Source organism: Nothobranchius furzeri, chromosome 5 (assembly GCF_043380555.1).
Source record: "Nothobranchius furzeri strain GRZ-AD chromosome 5, NfurGRZ-RIMD1, whole genome shotgun sequence".
NCBI lineage: Eukaryota > Metazoa > Chordata > Actinopteri > Cyprinodontiformes > Nothobranchiidae > Nothobranchius > Nothobranchius furzeri.
The window spans coordinates 37,747,189-37,763,775 of NC_091745.1; the positions used below are offsets into that span (position 1 = coordinate 37,747,189).

Consider the following 16,587-nt stretch of genomic DNA (forward strand, 5'->3'; position numbering starts at 1 on the left):
CATCAGTATGTGAATGTGTGTGTGAATGGATGAATGATTGGGTTGCCTCGGGGGGTGGACTACTGGCGGTTGTGCGTGGGGCCCCCTAGGGGGTCTTGGCGGTGGCCTTGGGTTTCTGCCTAGTGGCTGCATTGCCCCTGGGTAGTTCTGGGTGGGGGCCTGGGGGCTCAGGGTGTGGGGGGGGGGGGCGGCCCCATGTGGGGATCTGGGCGGGGCCTTGGGGGTCGGGTCCTGACATGTATGCTGCCGGGAAGAAGGCGGGAACATGCGTCAGTGCCTGGCTCAGGGGCCTCGGGTAGACCTTGGCTCCTCTGCTGTTCCATCACAAGGGAGGGGGATGTCCAGGAGGGGGAGGACCCAAACTTACCTGGATGTCCTATGTCTTATATATTCTGGAAGCTGTGCAAATGCAGGGATGGGAGTAGATATTCTGCTGGGGTGGGGCTGGGTTGGTTCCCTCAGACTCTGTGGAGCTCTGCAATGCTGCTGCTTTGGGCCCTGGCAAGATGGGCTGGTGTCTCCATGACCTGGGTGGCATTTTGGCAACAGAGGTGCCAATTGGGGCCAGTGGGGGAGCTGGCTCCCTGGAGGGCTTAAGTCCAGCCAGCCATTCCTCCCCATCCCCACACATTTTTCTACTCCTGCTCCCTCACATCATCACACAAACATACACATAGGACATTGGGGGTGGATAAGTCAGGGGTGCGGGCCGGGTATGGACCCCATTTCTGCATTCCTGTGGCAACCTGCCCCCCAATTTTATTTGCACCTTAAACACTTCCACCAATGACATTCCAAATAAACACACATTTAGGGCCTTGGGAGTGAGCACATTCAACTGCATTTGGCAGGGGTATTTCTCAGCCTCCTCCCGAGTGCCGGTGCCCACTTCCAATTTTAAACTGCACTTAGACACTGAGGGTTGTGGGGGGAAGAGGGGTGGAGTGGTGGCATCAGCTGGCATCGGCCAGACGATACCCGCACTGCCCGCTCACCACAGCCATGGAATACACCTCATCAACACACACTAACACTATATTGGAGCAGGTGGATGGAGACTAGGGGTCTTAGCACACCTCTGTTGTCGCTTGGCCTCCTGGGGCTGGAGGCTAGGAGGGAGATCCGGCCATCTGGTTGGGGTCTGGGGTGGTGGATTGCTGTGCTCAGCGTTGGGCGGGGAGGCCTGCTCATCAGCACCCAAGCAGAAAGGGTCGAACTCTGGGAACCGGTAATGGTTGTACCCCATGTGCAGCAGTACCGGGACCAGAGTGAACAGGGTGTGTATGGGGAGCATGAATGGATGTCCGGCGTGTATTTTTGTAAGTCTTTGGTTGTATGTGTATGTGTGAGCATGAGGGAGGGAGTGTGTGACTGTGTTTGTGTATGACTGTATATGTCAGGTGGGGCCTTTGACTCCTCCCTTCTCCTGGGACTTCTTTTGATGATATAGATCTTCGCTTCCCCTCCCCCCTGCCACACTTGGCCCTATATATATATATATATACACTCAACAAAAATAAAAATGCAACACCTTTGTTTCTGCTCCAATTTCTGACCCTCATTTACACCAGGTGCAGACTGGATCAGGGTTGTTGATTGTGGCCTGTGGAATGTTGGTCCACTCCTCTTTGATAGCTGGGCGAAGTTGTTGATGCTGTCATATGTACCAATCCAGAGCATCCCAAATCTGCTCAAAGGGTGACATGTGCAGTGGGTATGCTGGCCATGCAAGAACTGGAATGTTTCCAGAATTTGTGTACAGTCTCACATAAACTACAAATTAAAAACCAAAGATAAGCTGAGAAGCTCGGATATCGTCTAATTCTCTCTCTCTCTCTCTCTCTCTCTCTCTCTCTCTCTCTCTCTCTCTCTCTGTGTGTGTGTGTGTGTGAGAGAGAGAGAGCGTGTTTATGTGGGAGTTAGAATAGAAAAAAACTCACACTACGCACTACAAGCTCTGAGATCGCTCTGCAGAAATGGTGTACTCAGAAATGTGTGGGAATTCCTCCACCTACTGGAATGGAAAGGAGTGTGTTCCATGTGATGTAAAGCCAGGTATGATTATATTATACTCATTTTGTTGATATTTATTAAGTAATATTTTGATTGCGTTATTTTTCTATTTTCATGAAATAGGGCATGATGTCACCCCTAATTGTGGCCGCAATGACCACGGTGGGTATCATGATGACGCTCACACAAAATGCAAACCCAACACTTTTAATGATGGCTCCGGTCCTTATTGTCGAAACTGCTCCTCGTGCAAACCTGGGAATTTCATCGAGAAAAACTGCACGACAACTACTGACACTGTGTGCTCTGAGTTAAGGTAAGCTGGTGATACTCTTCTGGAGAAAACACAGCTGAGATACGTACATTTCATTTATTTTTACTTGATGTTCACTCTCTTTCCTCTCCCGGGGTTTTCTGCAGAACCACAACGATTCCTGTCACAGTGAGTATTTTACAAAGATGATTAATATGTCATTGCACTCTTTTTTACGTTTGTTAAAACCAACAGTCAAACATGTTTCACCTATTGCATCAGTTAGTTATTTTCAGACGTGTGTGTGTGTGTGTGTGTGTGTGTGTGTGTGTGTGTGTGTGTGTGTGTGTGTGTGTGTGTGTGTGTGTGTGTGTGTGTGTGTGTGTGTGTGTGTGTGTGTGTGTGTGTGTGTGTGTGTGTGTGTGTGTGTGTGTGTGTGTGTGTGTGGTAGATGCACAGCGATAAGTATTTTGTCAGCTCTGTAAAGAGGAAATTCAAACACCTACGTGGGACTTTTCTAGCGTCTTGCACTCTGACATTTCTGACATTGAACTTATCTTTTCCCTCCAGTAGAAACTAAATACCCTACATTTAAAAACACAGCAGTAGATGCATTAGTTGTGGTTGTAATTAGATTTTTATTCAGAATCAAGGAGGCTGATTTAACAGCATGAAGATGGAAGGCTCAGATGTTTAAAGAAATAACACCTGAACTAGTTTTCTGTCTTCATTTCAGACTCAGACACACCAGAGCTTCCTGACATCGCAACAAGATAATGCGTCTCCAAAAGTTTCTGTTGCTTTTTGTGAGAAAACGGCATTTTGCATTGAGTTGTTTTTTTCTTCTTAGGTGTGCACTTATTGATCTGTGTGCTTTTACAGGGGCCTTACCTGTTGTTTTCTTCATGCTGCTCATCACATGTACGCTGTTAATCCTCAGAATGAAAGGAAAAAGAGGTTTGTATTCTACCTGTTGGAATGTGAGCCTGTAAAATGAAACGTGATATTGTAAATAATCGCATGGTTCTGTTTATTAAAGGTCAGTGCACAAAGATGTGCTTTAAAAAAAGACCCTCTTTTGCAAATCAAGCTTTCCATCCCATCGCCTTTGCAGCGGGGGACAATGATCTGGAAGACCTTCTCAGTAGGTGGAAACGGACCTTTCTCTATTCTCACCCAAACTTTTGGTTTAGTCTAAAACTTTTCTCCAGCTGGAAAACCCAGACTGCTTACCCAGGTTTAAAACAGTCAGACCTTGCTTATCTCGCAAATATCCATTTGTAAATGTTCACGTTTGAATTCACGTTTCACCATCTTATATATGCAGATTTCACTTTTTTCACTCAGATCGTTTTCAGTGACTTTACGGAGAAATAAATCATGTTTGAGAGTTTAGATGTTAGTCATGACGCTTTGTGGTCAAAGTCTCCGTTTCACAGCAAAGAAGAGCTGCAGCTTTATCCGCGTCTTCTCACTGGTCTATTCTAGAAAAGTTACTCTGAAATGGAGCATTTTTTCCTCCCAGTTCTGCAGCCATATTTGAATCGAACACATCCCTATGTTGTCCTTTAGATGAGAACATCCGGTCAGCACCTTTACAGACTGTGCTGGACAATCTGGATGTGCTGGAAGAGCTGGTGATTTTATTGGATCCAGACACTCGAGGACTGAAGAACACGAAGCACCTGGCCTCCCACTGCTCCTTCCCCTCCACTTGGATCACTTACACCTACTCTATGAAGGACAGTAAGAGCCCCCTGAGGGCTGTGCTGGAGGGGCTCACCAGCAGGAACCCTGACTGGACGGTGGGCCACCTGGCCAAGCTGCTCAGACAAATAGATCGCAATGACGCTGTTGTGGTTCTTGCCAAACTCAAGCCCAGTCCACATGTGCAACTGGTTCTTTAGAAGTTGTTTGCCCTCTCCCTATATCCAGGTAAAAGTTACGGGCTCTTTCCTTTTTTCTTTTACAAACTGCAGTGTTCAAAAGTACGTGACAAGTAAAATTCCCTTGCATGCGAGGTGGCAGCTAGTCGACGATCCTGTATGTGCTACTTTCACAGCCGGTTGTGCTTTGATTTCCATCACTGCCGCTTCCAGCTAAGTCAGCGAATGGCTTCACAAGAGCGTGCAGATGAACAAAGCTCCTTCAATGATAGAAGCAGAGCAGATTTATTTCTGCAGGCTGTCCATGATAAAAACATTAGTGCTACACATGGAGTGCTAAGAGTTTGGCCAAATGACTGTTGATACGGTGAAAAACAAGAAAGACTCAAAAGTTTAAACTCAATCAGTGGAAAAGGAAACATCCTGACCTGATAAGAAGAGACGCCCTGTTGGCTGTCCTGTCTAGTCTCGGTGGGAGGGTGAGATGGTTGTGGAAGCATGCTGCAGCCACTCGAAGAACAAACAAAAACAAAGTCGTATCGCACCAAAGATTAGAAACTTGAAATTGCTGGCAATTTGAAAAGTGGAAAAAAAAAACATTTCATTGGAAGAAAAGTATTTTAAGAGCCTGTGTGTGTTAAAAGTAACCATTAGATGACTTTTGTATTATGCAGAGGACACTCACTCAGAAATGAAATAAAGAATTTGACATATTAGCCAAAGGTTTTCATATTCATACATTTAATGGAATTTTTTGTCATCTAAATAATGACTTAAAATGTAAAAAAAAAAACTTGAGTTATAATGGGTTGTGTGTGTTTTATTACTTCTAAACTGTAGCAGTGACAGATCTCAAGTTGGCATTTTCCATGTTAATGAAAATACATGAAATGGCTTTTTTTTGTCTGATGGCATCAACAGCCTTCCATACATGACATGCAGTGAGAAATATTTTTCTCCTACACACACACACACACACACACACAGAAAGGTATGTTTTATATGTATGTTGCTTCCACCTCAGCAAAACAACCAAAGGGATCACATAATGTGAAAAGTTGATTTTTCCTCCACTGTGAAAGAGTATAAAGTATTATGCATACAGTATTATTTCAGGTTCTTGGTGCCTTTGTGTTTATCTAATTCCAACATGTTTGTTTTTACAGAATATTGCAAAGTTTTTATTGTCTTTTTAATTTTTTACAAATGTAAAAAGAACAAAACATTTTGTTCATAAAACTCTTCAGCAGTTTGATGACATGTTTGCTGTTTTGGCAGCACGAGGCTTCAGTAAATACCGGCGGTTACAGATGTTAACAGCTAGTGTAGGAGCTAAAAGCAGTGTTTTGTGTACGTGCATGTTGACATGTTGCTCATCAATGCCAGCCGGTTATCAGGCAGCCCAGCTGCTGAGTACATGCTCCAAAAACATGTTGATCTGCCCAGCTTATGTAAGTTTCAACTACTTTTGACCATATTAGGATGTGGAAGTAGCACCCCATCATTTCTCAGAATCAAAAGGGAGGTGGGGGTTGAATAGTATAACTGATGCTGCGTGGTGTAGGAGAGTGGGCTTTTGCAGAAGGATCTCCAGCCGAGGTGTTTAGATCGAAGCTGGACGCTGTCCCCTGTGAAGTGTTGGTGATGTATGGATGAGTTGTGTAAATAAATGCCCCCCGCTGAGTTTGGACAAAACCTGTCTCTTTCTTGTTTTTGATAAGGAAAAAGAACCACATTTGGCGACCACGAAGCGGGAAGTAGAGGTGTGCTCTTCGGATCGTTTCGCAGCCCACGGAATAAACTTCTGGGCCCTAGGTAAGAACAGTTTTTGTTCAATTTTGGAGTTATTCCGTGGACTGAGAACTGGTCTGAGAGAAAAAACATGCCCTTCTCATAAATTAGAAGTTATAATAACAAGAAGAGGCATTTGTCCAGAGCAGCGGTGAAATTATTCACACATGTGTGAAGTCAGCTGAGTCATTTTGATGACGGACAAAGTTTAAAGTGACAAATTAAAAGCTGGGACAGCGAGAATTGGAATAGAATTTGACAGCTGATAAAAAAAGTCCAGGGAGGACAAGTAATAGGTCGACAATTGAGATCCAGTATGCCCCGGTGAGGCCGGGATAAGATTGGGATCTGAGAAAAAGCGCTGAAGTTGTGACAGATAAGCTTGCCAGTAATTCGGTTGAATCCTCGGGGATTGGTAAATTTCATGAGTTTTTGGCAAAGATATGTTTGACGTCAGAGTTTGCAGCAAAGTGGCTGTAAACAACTCTAGAGCTCAGAAATTGTTTGTTTGTGTGAGTGTGTTTGTGAGAGAAGTTTTGTGGGTGGGACAGGCGTGTGAGATAAGCGTGTGTGTGTGGAGGAGATAAGAGTGTGTGCGAGTTGAGAAGTGGGTGCGTGAGTTGAGAAGGTGTGTCAGGCGCCAGAGAATTAGAGGAAAAAAGAAAAACAAAGGAGTAATACAGATCAATATTGTTCACTGCAGTGCTATATTTTGATGTTTAATGTTATACAAATTTCAAAGTCTGTGATCTTGTTCTGATTAGTCTTTAAACAGAAAACCAGAAGTTAAAATAATTAGTTTTAGAGTGACATATATATAAATAAAAATATATGCTGAAGTGCACAAGCATGATAACTATTTTTACCAGCTGGGTAATGTGAAATATGAGAAATATAGATTATGATTAATAAATAAATAATAATGTTTATGCGTGTTGAGTGTGTGGCATAAAATGATGCTTCGGTGTCAAATTGCTTTGAAGTGTGTTTTTCTTATCTCTATGCAAGTGTGAAAGCTTTGCTGTGTGTGGTTGTTTTACTCGTGAAAGGTCAAATACTCTGATCTTGTTAGGGCTGTTGCTTGGATGAACTGGAGAGAAGCTGATTCTTCTTCTGCTGATTCGGTCTCTCTTGTGGTTGACTTTTTCCTGTGTTGTGATGCTATAAAGCTGTATGAGAGTTGCTAAAATCTGAAGGCTGAATGCTCTTGGGTGTCGTCAGCGTGTTCGTTTCTCCGTAGACACCCTGAGCTGTCAGACCCAAGTTTAGACTGAGCAGAGGGGCCAGTCCAGAAGCGCAAAGCTCCACCTACAAGCTGTCCTCTCCATACACACGCACAGACACAGAAGTACAGAGGCGATCCCGCCTCTGACTCCACCTCTGTGTGTGGATAGGTTGGTGAGCCAGAGGGCGTAGAGAAACCCCACCCTGTGGGCTGAGTTTTGCTCACACACAAGCTTGAGATTCAGCATAAGGCTATTTTTAGCCTCCACCGTGTCCTGGGTCTACCTTTAGGTCTTTTCCCGGTTGGACGTGCCCGGAAATCCTCACCAGGGAGGCATCCAGGAGGCATCCTGATCAGATGCCCGAGTCACCTCAACTGGCTCCTCTCGATGTGGAGGAGCAGCGGGTCTACTCTGAGCCCCTCCCAAATGTCCGAGCTTCCTACCCTATCTCTAATGGAGAGCCCAGCCACTCTTCAGAGATAACTTATTTCGGCCGCTTGTATCCGTGATCTCGTTCTTTCGGTCACTACCTAAAGCTCATGACCATAGGTGAGGGTAGGAACGTAGATCGACCGGTAAATCGAGAGCTTAGCCTTCTGACTCAGCTCTTGCTTCACCTCGACAGATCGGTACAACGCCCGCATCACTGCAGATGCAGCACCAATCCACCTATTGATCTCATGCCCTATCTTTCCCTCACTCTTGACCCCGAGATACTTAAACCCCTCCACTTGGGGCAGGACCTCATCCCTGACTCGGAGAAGGCATTCTACCCTTTTCCGAATCAAGACCATGGTCTCAGATTTAGAGGAGCTGATTCTCATCCCAACTGCTTCACACTCGGCTGTGAACCGCTCCAGCGAAAGCTGAAGATCACGTTCTGAAGAAGCCAACAGGACCACATCATCTGCAAAAAGCCGAGACCTCATCCTCAGGCCACCAAAACGGATACCCTCCACACCTTGGCTGCGCCTAGAAATCCTGTCCATAAAGGTTATGAACAGAATCGGTGACAGAGGGCAGCCTTGGCGGAGTCCAACTGTCACTGGGAACGAGCCTGACTTACTGCCGGCATTATGGACCAAGCTCTGACACCGGTCATACAGGGACCTAACAGCCCGTATCAGAGGGCCTGGTACCCCATACTCCCGGAGTACCCCCCACAGGGCCCCCCGAGGGACGCGGTCAAACGCCTTCTTCAAATCCACAAAACACATGTAGACTGGTTGGGCAAATTCCCACGCACCCTCCAGGATCCCCCTAAGGGTATAGAGCTGGTCCAGTGTTCCACAGCCAGGACGAGGACCACATTGCTCCTCATGAATCTGAGGTTCTACAATCCGACGGACCCTCCTCTCCAGAATCCCCAAATAGACCTTACCAGGAAGGCTCAGGAGTGTGATCCCCCGTAGTTGGAACACACCCTGCAGTCCCCCTCCTTAAATAAGGGGACCACCACCCCGGTCTGCCAGTCCAGTGGGACTGCCCCCGATGTCCACGCGATATTGCAGAGCCGCGTCAGCCAACACAGCCCCACAACATCCAGAGCCTTAAGGAACTCCGGGCGGATCTCATCCACCACTGGAGCCTTGCCACAGAGGAGTTTTTAACCACCTCAGTGACCTTAGCACCAGAGATTTGAGAGGCCAACCCAAAGTTCCCAGACTCTGCTTCCTCACTGGAAGACGTGTCGGTGGGATTGAGGAGGTCTTCGAAGTATTCTGCCCACCAATCCAGTATGAGTAAATGATAGATCATGTTGTAGTTACTGATAATTCCAGAGAGACCGTGGTTATGGATGATTCTTGAGCACTAATGCCAGTGAGACATCAGTAAATCATACTTTTGAAGCATGTTGACCACAGGCTCGGACTGGCCACAACAAAACTCCTCCAGGCCCATGACTGGAATATTTGCTTTGGTGTAGTCATCCAGCTCTGATGGCTTCTGCCCAAAAAGATGATTACTTGCTTTTAGCTTCCACTTGTGTTCTGTCAGGACGTTTAGCAAAATACGATCAATACTTCTTTCACAAAGTTAACAACAGATCCTTCTGCTGTCATCTCAGACACTTAAACTGCAGAACAGTTTTTCTATTCCGATTATTACCCCCAACCCCTTCTGATACTTCAGCTGGAAGGTTTCAGTAATTCATACACGACATGATCTAACCTGAACTACTATATGTATTAAATTCTCAGTGATGACTCTTGATTTTTCCGTACCCTCGTCACTTGAGCAGATGTGACAGGAACACAATCACTTCCTGTGCTATTCGTGGCTCATGCTGTCAGCGGCTGACATCTTTGATTTCTTCTTTGTACATTTAACTATTGAAACAGGGTGTGGAATTTTGAAAGCCACGTTTTTACCACTAATGTTTAAACATAAATCCAAAGAACAATGTTAAAAGTTATGTTTACAATCAGATCTAAAAAATACAGTTGCTTTGATGTTAAAGGAACTAGACTTTTTCACATTCTTAAACCATTTTCTTAAGTCCGTAGGTGCTTAAATGACCCTGTCCAGAGTGAATGATTGAAATACCACATTTGCAACTTGAGCCTCTCCAGACCTGAAGTCTTTCAAAGTCACGTATATTGCCAAAAGCAGTTATGCTTTTATGGTAATCCATGCAGGTTCATAAAGGCGAAGCCTCCAAAGAAACAGAGAGAATTTTTGTCCGATGAAGCTAGAGAGAGAGAATATCCAACCAAAGTAAGAGAAAAACAAAATTTAAAATCAGGAGCTCTCTGAACTGTGAGAACTCGGTTACAAATAATCATTCAAACTGGATGCAGATCCAGTGGCACCCCCAAGGGGTGGCCATGTCCAGCCCTAGAAAAATGCTGGCCACCCCCAGAGAAGAGCAGTGTTCTTTACTAAGTCATATTGATGCTCGCTCGCACAAACAATACATTTATTTATGTTTTTTTTTTTACGAAAATGAATTAAGGAGCATTTATTGCATCCGTACAGTCCAGTGGCGTAGCCAAAAACTCATTTGTGGGTGGGCCTAAGAAAAAAATGGGTGAGCCCAATAAATGCGATTGAAAACAAATATATTTTACCTTATATATATATATATATATATATATATATATATATATATATATATATATATATATATATATATATATATATATATATATATACCTCTTGAAGCTCATCGCCTCTGTCAGTGCACCCCAGGGCAGCTGTGGCTACAGTGTAGCTCATCACCATCAGTATGTGAATGTGTGTGTGAATGGATGAATGATTGGGTTGCCTCGGGGGGTGGACTACTGGCGGTTGTGCGTGGGGCCCCCTAGGGGGTCTTGGCGGTGGCCTTGGGTTTCTGCCTAGTGGCTGCATTGCCCCTGGGTAGTTCTGGGTGGGGGCCTGGGGGCTCAGGGTGTGGGGGGGGGGGCGGCCCCATGTGGGGATCTGGGCGGGGCCTTGGGGGTCGGGTCCTGACATGTATGCTGCCGGGAAGAAGGCGGGAACATGCGTCAGTGCCTGGCTCAGGGGCCTCGGGTAGACCTTGGCTCCTCTGCTGTTCCATCACAAGGGAGGGGGATGTCCAGGAGGGGGAGGACCCAAACTTACCTGGATGTCCTATGTCTTATATATTCTGGAAGCTGTGCAAATGCAGGGATGGGAGTAGATATTCTGCTGGGGTGGGGCTGGGTTGGTTCCCTCAGACTCTGTGGAGCTCTGCAATGCTGCTGCTTTGGGCCCTGGCAAGATGGGCTGGTGTCTCCATGACCTGGGTGGCATTTTGGCAACAGAGGTGCCAATTGGGGCCAGTGGGGGAGCTGGCTCCCTGGAGGGCTTAAGTCCAGCCAGCCATTCCTCCCCATCCCCACACATTTTTCTACTCCTGCTCCCTCACATCATCACACAAACATACACATAGGACATTGGGGGTGGATAAGTCAGGGGTGCGGGCCGGGTATGGACCCCATTTCTGCATTCCTGTGGCAACCTGCCCCCCAATTTTATTTGCACCTTAAACACTTCCACCAATGACATTCCAAATAAACACACATTTAGGGCCTTGGGAGTGAGCACATTCAACTGCATTTGGCAGGGGTATTTCTCAGCCTCCTCCCGAGTGCCGGTGCCCACTTCCAATTTTAAACTGCACTTAGACACTGAGGGTTGTGGGGGGAAGAGGGGTGGAGTGGTGGCATCAGCTGGCATCGGCCAGACGATACCCGCACTGCCCGCTCACCACAGCCATGGAATACACCTCATCAACACACACTAACACTATATTGGAGCAGGTGGATGGAGACTAGGGGTCTTAGCACACCTCTGTTGTCGCTTGGCCTCCTGGGGCTGGAGGCTAGGAGGGAGATCCGGCCATCTGGTTGGGGTCTGGGGTGGTGGATTGCTGTGCTCAGCGTTGGGCGGGGAGGCCTGCTCATCAGCACCCAAGCAGAAAGGGTCGAACTCTGGGAACCGGTAATGGTTGTACCCCATGTGCAGCAGTACCGGGACCAGAGTGAACAGGGTGTGTATGGGGAGCATGAATGGATGTCCGGCGTGTATTTTTGTAAGTCTTTGGTTGTATGTGTATGTGTGAGCATGAGGGAGGGAGTGTGTGACTGTGTTTGTGTATGACTGTATATGTCAGGTGGGGCCTTTGACTCCTCCCTTCTCCTGGGACTTCTTTTGATGATATAGATCTTCGCTTCCCCTCCCCCCTGCCACACTTGGCCCTATATATATATATATATACACTCAACAAAAATAAAAATGCAACACCTTTGTTTCTGCTCCAATTTCTGACCCTCATTTACACCAGGTGCAGACTGGATCAGGGTTGTTGATTGTGGCCTGTGGAATGTTGGTCCACTCCTCTTTGATAGCTGGGCGAAGTTGTTGATGCTGTCATATGTACCAATCCAGAGCATCCCAAATCTGCTCAAAGGGTGACATGTGCAGTGGGTATGCTGGCCATGCAAGAACTGGAATGTTTCCAGAATTTGTGTACAGTCTCACATAAACTACAAATTAAAAACCAAAGATAAGCTGAGAAGCTCGGATATCGTCTAATTCTCTCTCTCTCTCTCTCTCTCTCTCTCTCTCTCTCTCTCTCTCTCTCTCTCTCTGTGTGTGTGTGTGTGTGAGAGAGAGAGAGCGTGTTTATGTGGGAGTTAGAATAGAAAAAAACTCACACTACGCACTACAAGCTCTGAGATCGCTCTGCAGAAATGGTGTACTCAGAAATGTGTGGGAATTCCTCCACCTACTGGAATGGAAAGGAGTGTGTTCCATGTGATGTAAAGCCAGGTATGATTATATTATACTCATTTTGTTGATATTTATTAAGTAATATTTTGATTGCGTTATTTTTCTATTTTCATGAAATAGGGCATGATGTCACCCCTAATTGTGGCCGCAATGACCACGGTGGGTATCATGATGACGCTCACACAAAATGCAAACCCAACACTTTTAATGATGGCTCCGGTCCTTATTGTCGAAACTGCTCCTCGTGCAAACCTGGGAATTTCATCGAGAAAAACTGCACGACAACTACTGACACTGTGTGCTCTGAGTTAAGGTAAGCTGGTGATACTCTTCTGGAGAAAACACAGCTGAGATACGTACATTTCATTTATTTTTACTTGATGTTCACTCTCTTTCCTCTCCCGGGGTTTTCTGCAGAACCACAACGATTCCTGTCACAGTGAGTATTTTACAAAGATGATTAATATGTCATTGCACTCTTTTTTACGTTTGTTAAAACCAACAGTCAAACATGTTTCACCTATTGCATCAGTTAGTTATTTTCAGACGTGTGTGTGTGTGTGTGTGTGTGTGTGTGTGTGTGTGTGTGTGTGTGTGTGTGTGTGTGTGTGTGTGTGTGTGTGTGTGTGTGTGTGTGTGTGTGTGTGTGTGTGTGTGTGTGTGTGTGTGGTAGATGCACAGCGATAAGTATTTTGTCAGCTCTGTAAAGAGGAAATTCAAACACCTACGTGGGACTTTTCTAGCGTCTTGCACTCTGACATTTCTGACATTGAACTTATCTTTTCCCTCCAGTAGAAACTAAATACCCTACATTTAAAAACACAGCAGTAGATGCATTAGTTGTGGTTGTAATTAGATTTTTATTCAGAATCAAGGAGGCTGATTTAACAGCATGAAGATGGAAGGCTCAGATGTTTAAAGAAATAACACCTGAACTAGTTTTCTGTCTTCATTTCAGACTCAGACACACCAGAGCTTCCTGACATCGCAACAAGATAATGCGTCTCCAAAAGTTTCTGTTGCTTTTTGTGAGAAAACGGCATTTTGCATTGAGTTGTTTTTTTCTTCTTAGGTGTGCACTTATTGATCTGTGTGCTTTTACAGGGGCCTTACCTGTTGTTTTCTTCATGCTGCTCATCACATGTACGCTGTTAATCCTCAGAATGAAAGGAAAAAGAGGTTTGTATTCTACCTGTTGGAATGTGAGCCTGTAAAATGAAACGTGATATTGTAAATAATCGCATGGTTCTGTTTATTAAAGGTCAGTGCACAAAGATGTGCTTTAAAAAAAGACCCTCTTTTGCAAATCAAGCTTTCCATCCCATCGCCTTTGCAGCGGGGGACAATGATCTGGAAGACCTTCTCAGTAGGTGGAAACGGACCTTTCTCTATTCTCACCCAAACTTTTGGTTTAGTCTAAAACTTTTCTCCAGCTGGAAAACCCAGACTGCTTACCCAGGTTTAAAACAGTCAGACCTTGCTTATCTCGCAAATATCCATTTGTAAATGTTCACGTTTGAATTCACGTTTCACCATCTTATATATGCAGATTTCACTTTTTTCACTCAGATCGTTTTCAGTGACTTTACGGAGAAATAAATCATGTTTGAGAGTTTAGATGTTAGTCATGACGCTTTGTGGTCAAAGTCTCCGTTTCACAGCAAAGAAGAGCTGCAGCTTTATCCGCGTCTTCTCACTGGTCTATTCTAGAAAAGTTACTCTGAAATGGAGCATTTTTTCCTCCCAGTTCTGCAGCCATATTTGAATCGAACACATCCCTATGTTGTCCTTTAGATGAGAACATCCGGTCAGCACCTTTACAGACTGTGCTGGACAATCTGGATGTGCTGGAAGAGCTGGTGATTTTATTGGATCCAGACACTCGAGGACTGAAGAACACGAAGCACCTGGCCTCCCACTGCTCCTTCCCCTCCACTTGGATCACTTACACCTACTCTATGAAGGACAGTAAGAGCCCCCTGAGGGCTGTGCTGGAGGGGCTCACCAGCAGGAACCCTGACTGGACGGTGGGCCACCTGGCCAAGCTGCTCAGACAAATAGATCGCAATGACGCTGTTGTGGTTCTTGCCAAACTCAAGCCCAGTCCACATGTGCAACTGGTTCTTTAGAAGTTGTTTGCCCTCTCCCTATATCCAGGTAAAAGTTACGGGCTCTTTCCTTTTTTCTTTTACAAACTGCAGTGTTCAAAAGTACGTGACAAGTAAAATTCCCTTGCATGCGAGGTGGCAGCTAGTCGACGATCCTGTATGTGCTACTTTCACAGCCGGTTGTGCTTTGATTTCCATCACTGCCGCTTCCAGCTAAGTCAGCGAATGGCTTCACAAGAGCGTGCAGATGAACAAAGCTCCTTCAATGATAGAAGCAGAGCAGATTTATTTCTGCAGGCTGTCCATGATAAAAACATTAGTGCTACACATGGAGTGCTAAGAGTTTGGCCAAATGACTGTTGATACGGTGAAAAACAAGAAAGACTCAAAAGTTTAAACTCAATCAGTGGAAAAGGAAACATCCTGACCTGATAAGAAGAGACGCCCTGTTGGCTGTCCTGTCTAGTCTCGGTGGGAGGGTGAGATGGTTGTGGAAGCATGCTGCAGCCACTCGAAGAACAAACAAAAACAAAGTCGTATCGCACCAAAGATTAGAAACTTGAAATTGCTGGCAATTTGAAAAGTGGAAAAAAAAAACATTTCATTGGAAGAAAAGTATTTTAAGAGCCTGTGTGTGTTAAAAGTAACCATTAGATGACTTTTGTATTATGCAGAGGACACTCACTCAGAAATGAAATAAAGAATTTGACATATTAGCCAAAGGTTTTCATATTCATACATTTAATGGAATTTTTTGTCATCTAAATAATGACTTAAAATGTAAAAAAAAAAACTTGAGTTATAATGGGTTGTGTGTGTTTTATTACTTCTAAACTGTAGCAGTGACAGATCTCAAGTTGGCATTTTCCATGTTAATGAAAATACATGAAATGGCTTTTTTTTGTCTGATGGCATCAACAGCCTTCCATACATGACATGCAGTGAGAAATATTTTTCTCCTACACACACACACACACACACACACAGAAAGGTATGTTTTATATGTATGTTGCTTCCACCTCAGCAAAACAACCAAAGGGATCACATAATGTGAAAAGTTGATTTTTCCTCCACTGTGAAAGAGTATAAAGTATTATGCATACAGTATTATTTCAGGTTCTTGGTGCCTTTGTGTTTATCTAATTCCAACATGTTTGTTTTTACAGAATATTGCAAAGTTTTTATTGTCTTTTTAATTTTTTACAAATGTAAAAAGAACAAAACATTTTGTTCATAAAACTCTTCAGCAGTTTGATGACATGTTTGCTGTTTTGGCAGCACGAGGCTTCAGTAAATACCGGCGGTTACAGATGTTAACAGCTAGCGGTTTGTTAGAGGAAACATCGGTTTTTGGTTCCTCCCTCTGCCTCTGTTGTTGATGACTGAGTGAAACAACAAGAGTGCCTCTGTTGTTTTTATACTGACATCCTTGTAACTGGCACAATTCCTACAAAAATGTAAAACTTACTTAAAGGGACTATAAGGAAGTTTGACAGCCAAAACATGTATAGAAATAATAAATGTCTTCTTCATACATTCTCCTGCAATGCCCTGGTCCTGTAGAATGAGCCCTGGCATTTTTACTGCGATTGCCTGTTTTTCTGTAAAATCACAGAAAAAGAGAGATGCTCGGGTCGAGCAGGCTGCTTCATGCGCGTTCACGCTCAGGCATAGCCCGTAGCATTTGCTATCCGTAGCTTTAGCAGCAGAGAGAGAAGCAGTGCCACTTTGTCGCTGTTTCTAACGCCTAGTGACAAACCTAGCTACATTTCTGAGGACCCTTAGCTTCTTTCTGTAGAACTTTCTTCTAGATGTTTCCTGCAAATTAGCAACAAAATAGCCATTTTCGCTCAGAACCGTTCTTTGGTTTGACGTTGTTTCAGCTGTCATCAAGGAAATAAATGTTACAGATACAGAAAATGTTGTTGGTTCTATAGCTCACCTCGTAAGATGGTTGACTCTTGTGCAGGAGACCTGGGTTCGTTTCTGGATGCAAAAATAGTTTATTTAGTTTCTTTTTTACATTAATGGTTTTTTTTTTACAGTAAGATGCCCACATTTTTATTTGA

At 44.7% G+C, this 16,587-nt stretch overlaps 2 protein-coding genes across 2 annotated transcripts; both read left to right on the forward strand.

Annotated features, from left to right (window-relative positions):
- Positions 1-228: 228 nt before the first annotated feature.
- Positions 229-4,868, forward strand: igflr1 (IGF-like family receptor 1). Its single transcript, XM_070551652.1, has 7 exons — positions 229-2,055; positions 2,137-2,329; positions 2,434-2,455; positions 3,003-3,072; positions 3,149-3,223; positions 3,306-3,410; positions 3,839-4,868. Exons 1-7 carry the CDS (start codon positions 1,977-1,979, stop codon positions 4,171-4,173), a joined length of 879 nt encoding a protein of 292 aa, XP_070407753.1. The 5' UTR covers positions 229-1,976; the 3' UTR covers positions 4,174-4,868.
- A 975-nt stretch (positions 4,869-5,843) lies between these two features.
- Positions 5,844-16,057, forward strand: LOC107372443 (IGF-like family receptor 1). Its single transcript, XM_070551653.1, has 8 exons — positions 5,844-5,967; positions 12,318-12,449; positions 12,531-12,723; positions 12,828-12,849; positions 13,369-13,438; positions 13,515-13,589; positions 13,672-13,776; positions 14,205-16,057. Exons 2-8 carry the CDS (start codon positions 12,371-12,373, stop codon positions 14,537-14,539), a joined length of 879 nt encoding a protein of 292 aa, XP_070407754.1. The 5' UTR covers positions 5,844-5,967; positions 12,318-12,370; the 3' UTR covers positions 14,540-16,057.
- Positions 16,058-16,587: the final 530 nt, after the last annotated feature.